This window comes from Microcebus murinus, chromosome 15, assembly GCF_040939455.1.
Source record: "Microcebus murinus isolate Inina chromosome 15, M.murinus_Inina_mat1.0, whole genome shotgun sequence".
NCBI lineage: Eukaryota > Metazoa > Chordata > Mammalia > Primates > Cheirogaleidae > Microcebus > Microcebus murinus.
In genome coordinates, this window is record NC_134118.1 from 11,697,132 (window position 1) to 11,710,513 (window position 13,382).

Sequence of the window (13,382 nt, forward strand, 5' to 3'; positions counted from 1 at the left end):
TCTCCTCCGTCATCCAGACCATCAGCAAGTGCTCCTAAATATTTTGAATTCCTTTCAATCCCAAAGCCAGTGCCTACATCCGGTTCATAATTTCTCTTTGGGTTCTTAAAATATTCTTAGAGTCTCTTACCTCCTTCTAGTCTCACTTTTCCATATTTGCCAGAGTAATCTTTTAAAAAGGTAAATCTGAATAACTTAAAGTCTTTCATTGGTTCCCCATAACCTTCAACCTTCACAATAATTCTTCATCCTTTAGAGTCTATGAGACTTTCCCCTGCCCCCACCAAAAACAACTCTGGCTCCAGCATACCACTATAATTTACAGCCTCTTCTCACCATATTTTTTGGCTTTAACCAAACCAGAGTTCTTACAAGTTCATGTGGTCTATTGTACATAATTTCGTGATTTGAACATCATGTTTTAGAACAGTGGTTTCTCATTCTTGGCTGTACAGGAGGATGAGAAACATTTAAACCTGGGAAACTAAAAAATTCTGATGCCCAAGTTATATCTTAACCTAACCTAACCTAACTAAATCAGAATTTCCAGGGGCGGTATCAAGGCATCATCATTTATTTTAGGTTCTCCCAAGTGACTCCAACATACAGCCAAGGCCCATTCCTCACCCTCACCCATCTCCAACATGACTGTCTCAGTTGTTTAAATACTGTTAATTTTTAAAAATTGAAGTGTAGCAGTGACTCCTCTTGGAATCTTTCTTGACAACCTTCTCCCTTATTCAGATTCTATATCCCCCCTATATAGAATCAGCCTTATAACTGTGCTCTGTAGAAACTGAGGTATTAGAACATATGCCATTGAAGTGTCATTAATTAAACACTCATAGTGTCAACTCCTGATAATATATGAAAGTAGCATGACTGTAATTTTCAGTGACAGACAGGACAGCACCGCCTCTAGGGACATACATCAAAATAATCTAGAGCACGAGCCAGCAAACTTTTTCTGTAAATGTAGTAACTATTCTATTTTTAGTAATAGTAATTTATTTTTAATAAATAGTAAAATATTTTTACATTTATTTGTAGTAAATAGCAAAAGTAAAAAAAATATTTTTAGTAAACAGTAAATAGGATAAATATTTTTGGCTTTGTGGGCCATAGGGTCTTTGACACAACTACTCACTTTGCCACTGTAGCTTGAAAGTAGTCATAGACTACTATGAATGAGCAGGTCTAGTTCCAGTAGAACTTTATAGACACTGAAATTTGAATTTTGCATAATTTTTACGTGTCATGAAATATTATTTTGATTTTTTTTAAACATGTCAAAATGTAAAAACCATTCTTAGCTCATAGACTGTACAGAAACAGGTGGTGGGCTGTCTGTGGCTCATGAGCCATACTTTGCTGACCCCTGATCTAGGATACTTTTTCAAATTATAAATTTATCATCTCCTTGAGAGTCTAATAAGCCCCCTATGTGGGATATCTCTCCAAATTCAGACGTCATTGCTGTTAAAAACTCAGTGGGAGCGGGTTCTATACCTTAGATTTGCTGGAGTAGCAAAAAGTTTGAAATAAACTAATTTGAACACAGATTATTTAACTATATAACATAGACCATTTCTGTAAAGAAGGTAGAAAATTATGAACAGCTCCAAAATATAGTATTTTAGAGGTATGGTGCTTTCATCTTGAGGTATGGAGTCTGTTGAGTATACAGTGAGTTTTCAGTATCAACTTGCTAATAACATTATTAGAAGAGTTGGATGCTCTGTATGTTCAGGACTGTATTTTTAGGGATTAAAAAATATAGTTAGTCTTTGTCTTAAGAGATAGGTTTTGTTTTATGTCTTTTAGATTTTTTAGTAAATACCACTTATGTAACTTTATCCTAGAGTGGTAATTTCCCTTTCTACTTCATATCCCCATTATTTGAGAGATTTGATAAAATTACAGTTATGTAGGTTCTACCCCAGAGGTTATTTTAGTTGCTCATAGTTAATTCTCATGAGCAGCCCAGTGAATTAAGGTGATTGTATGCATAAGATGGTTCAAAGTTTCAGTTTTTTGTTGTTTTTTTTTTTGAGACAGAGTCTCGCTTTGTTACCCAGGCTAGAGTGAGTGCCGTGGCGTCAGCCTAGCTCACAGCAACCTCAATCTCCTGGGCTCAAGCGATCCTCCTGCCTCAGCCTCCCGAGTAGCTGGGACTACAGGCATGCGCCACCATGCCCGGCTAATTTTTTATATATATATCAGTTGGCCAATTAATTTCTTTCTATTTATAGTAGAGACGGGGTCTTGCTCTTGCTCAGGCTGGTTTTGAACTCCTGACCTTGAGCAATCCGCCCGCCTCGGCCTCCCAAGAGCTAGGATTACAGGCGTGAGCAAAGTTTCAGTTTTGTATATTATATTTTTTAAATGTTTGCTTTGTATTTTGTTCGGCACTAGCAAAGTCTCCCTCTGGCTTCCTCCCTTCGTTGTTACCCAAGTGCTAGAAGCTTGGATTAGGTGAGATACCAGTAGAAAGTGTGAACTAAAATAAAATCTTAAGGCTCACCCCCTACCAGCTGATTGAATGGGACCCCCTTGTGGCCAAAGGAATATCCTAAAACTAAATTGTCTGCCAGGAGGAGAGAGATCAGACATGCCTCATCATGCCCCCCTCCCTTCTTGGGGACATCCTTTTTAACCCATTAACAGGCCTAAGAGTATGCAAGACAAACTTGCAGGTCCTCAATTTACATAACAAATCTATATCCAGGTGGTTTATCTCTGATAAACCAGCTCCTTATCTTAAAACATTCTAAGCCCCTAGACAAAACTTCATGTCTAATTTAATCAATTACAAGTCAAAGAATTTTTAAACCAACCTATAACCTGTTAGCAACCCCCCACCACCACTTCGAATGGCCCACTTTTTCAGGCCAACCAATCTATACCTCCCATGTATTGATTTATCACTTTTCCTTTAATCCCTGTCTCCCTGAAATGTATAAAACCAGACTGTAACCTAGCCACACCAAGTTCAAGAAGTCTTGAGCATGGCTCCGGGTCATGGTCCTCAAATTTGGCTCAGAGTAAATCTCTTTATAATTATTTTACAGAGTTTGACTTTTTTCCCCGTTGACAAAAGAGAAAACTGTGGGCCTCTAGGTGTACAGCATAGACAGTTTAAGAAAAGGCTGGGACATTCCACTCTAGTACTCTTAGACTATTCTTCCTCTAAGGTCTTGGGCATCTGTTTTTCCTCTAGTCTTTAGGTTCCTGCAGTTCTTTTCACTTGAACTAATCCAGTAGGTTTCTTGTGTTTGCCAGTAGCAATTGAGACCTGAGACAGACTTGCTTATCCAGAGTGGATCAACTCCTTAGAAGCAGGCCCTGTTCACTCACAAGCTTATGTTGATCTATCAGGTAGTTCACAATAATAGTAATAACACGAAAACTAGAAAAGCACTAAATATTCTCAGCAGAGGTCAGTTTTTTCCATGATAGGTAGAATGGTTTTTAAAAAGAGAAAGAAAGATAAAAGTAAATTTGAGTGTGGAGTACTTTGTTTATGTTCAGTCTGCTGAAGGAGTACTCCTGGACTGGCCATTAGAGAAGCACTTGAGATTCTGTTTTAGTTGTATGGTTATTTTGATATCTTAAGGCTTTATAAAACATCAAACTTAAAATTTAAAAGTCCCAAAACAATGAATGTTGGCTTGGATGCGGAGAGATAGGAACACTCCTACGTTGTTGGTGGGATTGCAAACTAGTTCAACCTCTGTAGAAAGCAATATGGAGATACCTTAAAGCGATACAAGTAGATCTATCATTTGATCCAGCAATCCCATTGCTGGGCATCTACCCAAAAGAACAAAAGACACTCTATAAAAAAGACACCTGCACTTGAATGTTTATAGCAGCACAATCCACAATTGCAAAGATGTGGGAACAACTGAAGTGCCCATCAATACATGAGTGAATTAATAAAATGTGGTATATGTATACCATGGAGTACTATTCAGCTCTAAGAAACAACGATGATATAGCACCTATTGTATTTTCCTGGATAGAGTTGGAATCCATTCTACTAAGTGAAGTATCCCAAGAATGGAAAAATGAGCACCACATGTACTCACTAGCAAATTGGTATTAACTGATCAACACCTAAGTGGACATATAGGAATAATATTTATTATAGGAATAACATTTTCCAGTATACCAACTGGGTGTTGGGCAGATGGGAGGGGGAAGGGGGGAATGGGTACATACATACATAATGAGTTCCATGCGCACTGTCTGGGAGATGGACACGCTTGAAGCTCTGACTGGGGAGGGAGGAAGGTAACACACGTAAACCTCAACATTTGTACCCGCATAATATGCTGAAATAAAAAAAAATTCACTTTCCCTTATGTTAGGTAAATTTATTGTGTTGAGGCCAATAGCTATATATTCAGGAGGTAAGCGACACTACTTTTTATAATGTCAGATAATCTCTTGTTTATAGTGTTAAATACAGTCAAGGAATTACTTCCTCTAATTATATTACAAGGACTACAAAGAAAAGTACTTTTTGAGAAGTAGATCAGATAAAAGCTGCTGTGAATGAGCTTGGGATCAAGGCAAATTGTTGACTTCTCTTCTTTGAAGAGTATATGGTTGTTGCAGGGCTTTCCTTGTCTCAGAGTAAGTTGCGAAAAGAGCTCTCTTGATGAAAATATGCACCTTCCATGTTATTACTCCCTTATAATCTCATTTTATTAAGTTCACTTTGGAAAATTATATCTTTTAATATATAAATATCTTCTGAGCAAGTGAAGCTTTTTTTTTTTAACCTTTAATTCATGTATTATAAATTGAAGCCATTTGTTTTGGAGTGACAGTGTGAAGCCACTCTTTTTCCCTGAAAGCTGGAAGAGAAGAGCCTCTAAAAGGCAAGCTTTGTCTACTTTCCCCTAATCACCAGCATCTGTCTTACGCTGTCGAGAAGCATGCATGGTATTTTAACACACATTGTAGAATATATCAGATATTTTTTCCTTGAAATGATTTCAAATTGCCTCATTCCATTTTATATGCCAATTCTTAAGAGTTTGGCAGGATAAAGCTGATTTTTTTTAAAAATCTATTTTCTATATATCCCCCTTTCTTTTTTAAAAAAAATTAAACTTTTTATTTTGAGGTAATTGTAGATTCACATGCAGTTGTAAAACCCAATAACTAAGAGGGCTTATATACCCTTTATCCAGTTTACCCAATGGGAACATCTTGGAAAATTACAGTATAATATCACAGCCAGGATACTGACATTGATATAATCCACCGACCTTATTCAGATTTCACCAGTCTTACTTGTATACTTGTACTCTTCTGTGTATGTCTGTGTGTATTTATTTCTATACAGTTTTATTACTTACATATATATATATCACAGTCAAAATATGGAACAGTTCCATTGCCACAAATATCCCTTATGGCTCTTTTATAACCATACTCTTCCTTTCTTTTTAAGAGTGTTTTGGGGGCTAGGCACAGTGGCTCACACCTGTAATCCTAGCACTCTAGGAGGCCAAGGTGGGCGGATCATTTGAGCTCAGGAGTTTGAGACCAGTCTGAGCAAGAGCGTGACCCTGTCTACCAAAAACAGGAAAAATTATCTGGGCTTGGTGGCGCATGCCTGTAGTTTCAGCTACTCGGGAGGCTGAGGCAGGAGGATCACTTGAGCCCAGGAGTTTGAGGTTGCTGTGAGCTAGGCTGATGCCATGGCACTCTAGCCCAGGCAACGGAGTGAGACTCTGTCTCAAAAAAAAAAAAAAAAAAACAAGAGCGTTTTTGTTTTGTTTTGAAATTTTTAGTCATTTATGGTCTTGACTTAAAATAATTATCTTTTAAATGTATATTCATACTTCAAATTTTTTTATTTTTTAAAAATTATAGTAACAAACATATCTGACAGTTTCCTCTACCCTCACACAGATCACTTCTTTGACCAGATTTGTGGGTTTTTTCCACACCAAGCAATTTTCCAGGACACCAACTGGGTGTTCCACAATTCAATTCAGTTTGGACACTATTTACCTGGAGTTAGCGTTTGATCCCACAAGTTAAGGGCTCAGTCCCATAAACTGCTCCTCCCATTTCAGACATCAATAGAAGGTCTGGGCTTCCCATATTTCTGACTGGCTATAAGTCAGGGTTCCCATAACCCCCACCTCAGGTTCTATAATTTGCTAGAATGGCTAGTACAGTTCAGGGAGACACTTTACTTATGTTTACTGGTTTATGATAAAGGTTACAACGTGAGAACAGCCAGATGGGAGACACACAGGGCAAGGTTTGTGTGGTGGTGTTGGGGGGGGTGGGGTGGGAGGCTCAGAACTTCCACATCCTCTCCAAATTTGTCACTCTCGCAGCATCTCCAGTGTTCAGCAGCCCAGAAGCTCATCAAATTTAGTAATTCAAAAGTTTTTACAGAGCTTGCTCTCCAGCCTTCCACCCACCTTCCTAGAGGCCAGTGAGTAGAGCTAGAAGTTCCAGCCCTGTTATCACTTGGTTTTCTGCTGAGCAGTCCCATCCTGAGGCTATGTAGGAATCCCACCAAAAGTTACATCCTGAGCATAAACTCAGGTGTGATCCCCAGGGGCTTATTACGAATAACAAAAGACACTCCTGTCACTCAAAAAATTCCAAGGATTTTAGGAGCTCTGTGCCAGGAACTAGGGACAAAGACTAAATATATTTCTTACAGCACAAAATATAAAATTTACCATTTTTAAGGTACAGTTCAGTAATGTTAAATATAGTCACAGTGTTGTGCAACAGATATCCAGATCTTTTTCATCTTGCCAAACTGTCTGTATCTTCATTAAACTCTCCCTTTTTGCCTCCCCCAGTCCCTGGCAACACTGTTTTACTTTCTGTTTCTATGAATTTGACTACTTTAAATACCTTGCATAGATGGAATCATATAGTATTTATCCTTTGTCCTTTCGTGATTGGCTTATTTTACTTACCATAATGTCCTCAAGGTTCGTTCATGTTGTAGCATGTGACAAGATTTCCTTTTCTTTTTTAAACTGAATGATTTTCCGTTGCATGTACGTGTTTTGTTTATCCATTTCACCCATTGACGGACACTTGGATTGCTTCCACCTCTTGGCTATTCTGAATAATACTGCTATGAACATTGATAAGCCAGTATCTCTTCAAGATTCTGCTTTTAATTCTTTTGGGTCTATAGCTAAAAGAATTAGATCATATTGGATCATATTTTTAATCTTTTTAAGAGCTACCATACTGTTTTCCATAGCAGCTGTGCCATTTTACATTCACGCCAACAGTGTATATCCATACTTTAATGATGTTTGGAGAAATAGCTTTTAATTCATCCATTTTTGTTCTCTTTATTTAATGGCTATTTTATTAACTTTTACACTTGATAGAGAGTAGATACCTAGCACAAATCCCAGATGAGAACCTTGCATTATAGAATGTTTGCGTGTCAAGGATGATTCTCACTCAAGGTAACATCTAAACATTGTAGAGTCATCTCTTTCAGCTCTAAGTAACAGAATCCTTACCTGAACTAGTTTAAATTAAAAGGGGGGTTTTATTATAAGGAAACTAGGATGTTACATTGAATCCAAGGATGATAATGTGTCAGGGCCATATAAATTACTGGTAAGGGACTTGGTTGTCTCTTGTCCTTTGATAGATCGGTCTATTTTATTAATATTATACTTTCTTCCTGTATTGTGGCTTTCACTGTGTGATGATGAAATGGCTTCAGAAATCCCGAACCTTTCAGTATCAGCTGCCTAAAGATTGAGGAGGATCAGGCCGGGCATGGTGGCTCAGGCTGGTAATCCTAGCACTCTGGGAGGCTGAGCTAGGAGGATCGCTCAAGGTCAGGAGTTCGAAACCAGCGTGAGCAAGAGCAAGACCCCCATTTCTACTAAAAATAGAAAGAAATTAATTGGCCAACTAAAAATATATAGAAAAAATTAGCCGGGCATGGTGGCACATGCCTGTAGTCCCAGCTACTTGGGAGGCTGAGGCAGGAGGATCGCTTGAGCCCAGGAGTTTGAGAGGTTGCTGTGAGGTAGGCTGATGCCACAGCACTCTAGCCAGGGCAACAGAGTGAGACTCTATCTCAAAAGCAAAACAAAACAAAACAAAAAGATCGAGGGGAAGAATCTGTTGATCCCAATCCAGAATTCCCAAGGGAGAGGAACCACTGGCACAGCTCTGATCAATTGCCATACCCACAGTACCTTACCACAAGTCTGGTCAGGGAGATGGAGTAATGCAAGGACACCTGTGGGTACTGTGTGGCTTGACTGGGAGGCAGTAGGTAGCCAGAAGGAAAGGTAACAAATGGAAGACAGAATGAAAGGTGTGCTCGTTCATTATCTATAAACTGAGATGTCAATTAGCGATTAAGGACACACATTGAAGAAAGAATAACGGAGCTTGAGGAGCTTGAGAAGTTCTGGATTAGGAGTATTGGGATGACAGGAGGCAGAGAACTGAAAAAAAAATGCTGACTGATTTTTTTCATATACAAAGCTGAGGACCATAAGAGGAATTTCCTGAAATTCTTAAGTCATAAAGGTAAAATCAATGACTGATTTCTGGAAAGATTTGTATTAGGAGATAGTTTTAAAAAATATTTTAACACTGCTATTTAGTGTAGAAAATAGAAAATTATGTATCAAACAGCAATTAATTAACTTTTATAATATATTCTAAGACATTTACAAATACATTAGGTGTTTATTATAAAAGTGATGAATGATAGCTATATAATAGGGACATTTAGAGAAAATTAGAGCAGACTTTAGCCTTTTGAAGTCGTGGAGGGAATTGTTTCCCCATCAAGCATTAGTGATGATGATAATGCTTATGATTTATTATTACTGTATGTCAGGTACTGTGCAAGGCATTTGTATATATTATCTCATTTAACATCCCCCTAAACCGTATGTGCTTACTATTTGTTAAACCAGATTTTCTAAGCTGTATTTCAACAGAATGATTGACATTTTGCTTTTTCTTTCAGAGATGTGGTACTGGATCTTTCTCTGGGCTCTCTTCTCCTCTCTGTTTGTCCATGGTGCTGCAGGCGTGTTGATGTTTGTGATGCTGCAGAGGCATAGGCAGGGAAGAGTAATCTCCCTCATTGCAGTCAGCATCGGATTTCTGGCTTCTGTAACTGGAGCAATGATTACCAGTAAGTCGATTTTGTTTTGTTTAAAGACATAATTTTATATGCACTTATCATTTTGGTAGCTATTCTTATTGCAAATGTAACATTAGTGTAATCTTTTATGTAGAATATTTTCCAGCATTTTACAGACTCTACCTAGAAGGTAAAGATGAGTTTATTTATTCATTGAACAGATAGTTGTACTTCCACTATGTGAAGTCTCATTTTGCATGGTTTTGTGGGAAATAGAAAGATCCATAAAGATTGGCAAGGGGCAAAGCAGTTTAATGGGAAAATTTATCTTATAGTGATTGTAGTTTCTTCTTTAAAGTTGCTCACTATCTAGTAAAAAAGAAAGACACAAAAATAAGACAGTGATAATTGTCATTAAAAAAGTGAACATATAGCCCTTAAGTCCTTGATGTCTTCTTCCTGTGACTATAAAATAAAATTGCACTTTCTTATTATACACAAATTATTATGACACAGATCTCCTCAGCCCACTAGAAATAAGCCACTTTAGTGTGTCCTCTAGTGATTTGCAAGTTTCTGCCCTGCTGCCTCATGAGCATTTTCATGTAAGTCCTCAGGGTCATTTTCTCTGGCCTTCTCCTCTTGACACTGTACTTAGGCCCCAAATCCAGCTTTGGCTTCAAAGCATTAGTTACGGTTTCTACTCCTTCTAGTTGAGCAGAACTTCGATGCATCCTGTTGAAACTGGCGAGTGCCACAGCTGCTTCCTTAATATGATTGCGCCAGAAATTGGCTGCTTCTCTGTGCTGCTGTTGATTCTGTCACTGCCAGTGAATAGTAGAGGCTTATATTGCCCTTCACTTCTGGCCTACTCCAATATGTCTGGGTCAGCTCACTGCTACCACTAGGTTTGTTTCAGGACTCTTAGAGAGGGCCTTCTTCCTTTCTAGTTGATTTTTGCCTCGGAGATAAGACCTTATCTTCATAGTTCAAAGGCCTCCCTTTTTCATCTTTTCCAGAGTGATTGGCATCCCTTGTCTTGAGAGGAAAGTCTGTTCACATGTCTTAGGTGTCCTGTGGCATTAGTAGGACAATCATAAAATACTTGTGGGAAACAGGGAGTAGGCTGTTTTCTTATCCTTCAATTACTATTTGGTTTTTCTATGTTACATTGTGTTAAGTTTTTATAGTTTATTTTGTTGTTTCTCCATTTAACCTATATCTTTATCATATTGTACCTTATCCATTTTGCCATAGATATAGTTTTTTTTTTTTTTTTTTGAGACAGAGTCTCACTTTGTTGCCCAGGCTAGAGTGAGTGCCGTGGCGTCAGCCTAGCTCACAGCAACCTCAAACTCCTGGGCTCAAGCAATCCTCCTACCTCAGCCTCCCGAGTAGCTGGGACTACAGGCATGAGCCACCATGCCTGGCTAATTTTTTCTATATATTTTATAGAAATATATATATATATATTAGTTGGCCAATTAATTTCTTTCTATTTATAGTAGAGACGGGGGTCTTGCTCTTGCTCAGGCTGGTTTTGAACTCCTGACCTCAAGCAATCTGCCTGCCTCCCAGAGTGCTAGGATTACAGGCGTGAGCCACCGGGCCCGGCCAGATACAGTTTTAAACAGGTACTCAGGTTTAGCTGAAGCCAAGTGTCTGCATAATGCAGGTAGTAGCAGATTTAGCTGGAAAGATAGAATGGAGGGTCTTGGAAAGCCAGCTGGAAAGTTTGGACTTTATCTTGCAGGCTATGGAAAACAAGTGGATATTTTTAAATGGGGTTGGCAAGGGACAAAGCAGTTCAATGGGAAATTTTGTTTTATAGTTGAATGTAGAACATATGTAAAGAACCAAGAGAAAACCCTGAAAGCGCAGGGACCTTGTCTGTCATTATCACTGCTGTTTCCTCAACAATAGAACAGTGCCTCTGGGACATAATAGAGACTCAGAAAATACCAGTGAGATAGATGGAAGCAGTGAGAGAGGAGGAGGAAGAGGCAGGAAGGAAGAGGGGATAGTCAGGGAGATAGAATAAAGGAGAAAGAAAAGGAATTAACAGGTGTTAACATTACTAAGCTTGAGGCCAGAATTTGAGTAATGGCTGTGGGTTAGGAAGGGAGAAGTGGATGTGAGAACTGTGGCAGAGGACAATAAATCCAAATTAATTGCTATTCACGGCAGTGGCATACAAAGATGTGACGGGGGCTGCCAGTGGTTTTGATGTGGGCCACTGTTGTAATTGTAGAACTATGAACAGAGGAGGAAGGAAGAAGGAACAGCTTGTTTAGAAGTTGTTAAATAGTGTATGTTATATGTATTGATTGGCATACATTATTGTAAAACTTGAAAAGAGCATGAGAAATATAATTCTGCTTCCATTTGTCTCTAATGTTATGTATCTATGTGTACTTTCAATCAAGAATAAAATAAGCCAATTATTTTAGAAACTGCAGGATTATATTTTAAAATCCTTAAAAATATGTCAAACAAAATTTCAAGTAAAAATTTGTGTTCAGATTAGCAAGAAAACATTTCAATTCATTCTGGCTGATTTTCTGACCTGCAAACACTTGAATTAAAAAAAAAAGCTAGTTAATATGAATATTTAGCTATATTTATTTTCTTAACATATGTTATGAATGCTAGTGCACTCATAGCTATATATTCAGTTCAGCTAATGATTGCTGAATATCTCTATTCAGTAAGATGCTGACCGAATATAAATACATATCTATTGTATTTTGCTTCTTAGATTTTATTTCCAGAGTAGAGTGATTTTTCATTTCGGATTGTTAGTTGATACCATAATCAGGAGAAACTGGGTTTCCAAATAATGCCTAAGTTTAGCTATTTAATTTTAGCCAGTCTAAAGGTGTAAAGTGACATCTTATTGTTGGTTTAATTTGCAGTTCTCTGATTAACTGATGTGTTTGAGCAGCTCTTCTTATGTGTACTGTATATTTAGGTTTTCTTTTCTGCAGATTGCTTCTTTAAATTTTGTGCTTTTCTTTTGGTATTCTTGTTTTCCTTTTGTTTAAATTACAGGTGTTTCTATATTAGAGATATTGGTTTCTTATTAGTTTTGGACTTTGCAAATAACTTCTTTCGGTCTTTTATCAGTTACTTTTATCCATGATGTCATTTACTGAGCAGAAATCCTTAATTTCAATGTAATCAGATTCAAGAGTTTTTTTGCCGTATTGTTTATAATTAAGGGTTTTGTTTTATTTAAGAAGTTCTCCCCCACACCAAGGTCAAAAGATATTCTGATTTATTTTCCTTTATAGATTTACCTTTTGTATTAAGATCTTCTTCTATAACAGGAGTCAGAAAACATTTTCTTAAAAATTTTCTTAAAATTTTCAAAAATTTTCTTAAAACATTTTCTTAAATAAATGTTTTAGACTTTGCAATCCAGTGGTCTCTGTCACACTATTCATTTCTGCCATTGTAGTGCCAAAGCAGCCATAGAGATACATAAATGCACGGGCATGGCTTGTTTCTATAAAACTTTCTTTACAAACACAGGCATCTGCCATTCAGGTCTAGAGTCTACCTTTGTTTTTGGTATTAGATGAGATTCCAGGTGTTTGTTTTCCCCTCCCATATACTAAGTCAGTTTTTATGCTATCATCCACTAAAAAATACATTATTTCCTTATTGATTTGTAGTGTCACCTTTCTTGTGTATTACTTCTCAAGTTACTGGGATCTGTTTCTGACCTCTATTCTGATTCACTGGTCTTTTTATCTGTTTTTGTAGCAGGGCCACATTTCTTTTATCCCTATGGTTTTGTAGTATGTCTTAGTATCTGTTAAGAATAGGTCTCTCTCATTACTTTTCTTTCTCAGAGTTAACCGAGCTAGCTATTCGTGGACCTTTATTCTTTCATATAAATTTGAGAATATGTCTACTGAATCCTTCAAGAAGTATGAGAGTGATTTTCAGTAGGATTTAATTAAATATAGAGGTTAATTTGGGAAGAATTGGCATATTAAATTGCATCATGCAAGGACATAATATTTCCCCATTTATTGAGATCATGATCTTTGTCTTTTTTTGAATTAAAAAATGTTTTTCCTCAATAGGAGGCTTGTATATTTTTGATTAAGTTAATTCCTAAACACTTATTATCTTATGGCTATAGTGTATGGCTATTTTTTTTATTATATTGTTTGGTTTTGTTGATGTGGAGAAATAGTAAGTTATGTTTTTGAAAGATTAACAAAAACTGGTTCTT

At 37.3% G+C, this 13,382-nt stretch overlaps 1 protein-coding gene across 1 annotated transcript in view; it reads left to right on the forward strand.

The window, feature by feature from the left end:
- TMEM170B (transmembrane protein 170B) overlaps positions 1–13,382 on the forward strand; it is a 48,398-nt gene that overhangs the window by 19,389 nt on the left and 15,627 nt on the right. The window contains exon 2 of the mRNA XM_012753623.2: positions 9,017–9,187. Within this exon, the coding sequence (XP_012609077.2) occupies positions 9,017–9,187 (171 nt within the window). The remainder of the gene's footprint in view (positions 1–9,016; positions 9,188–13,382) is intronic.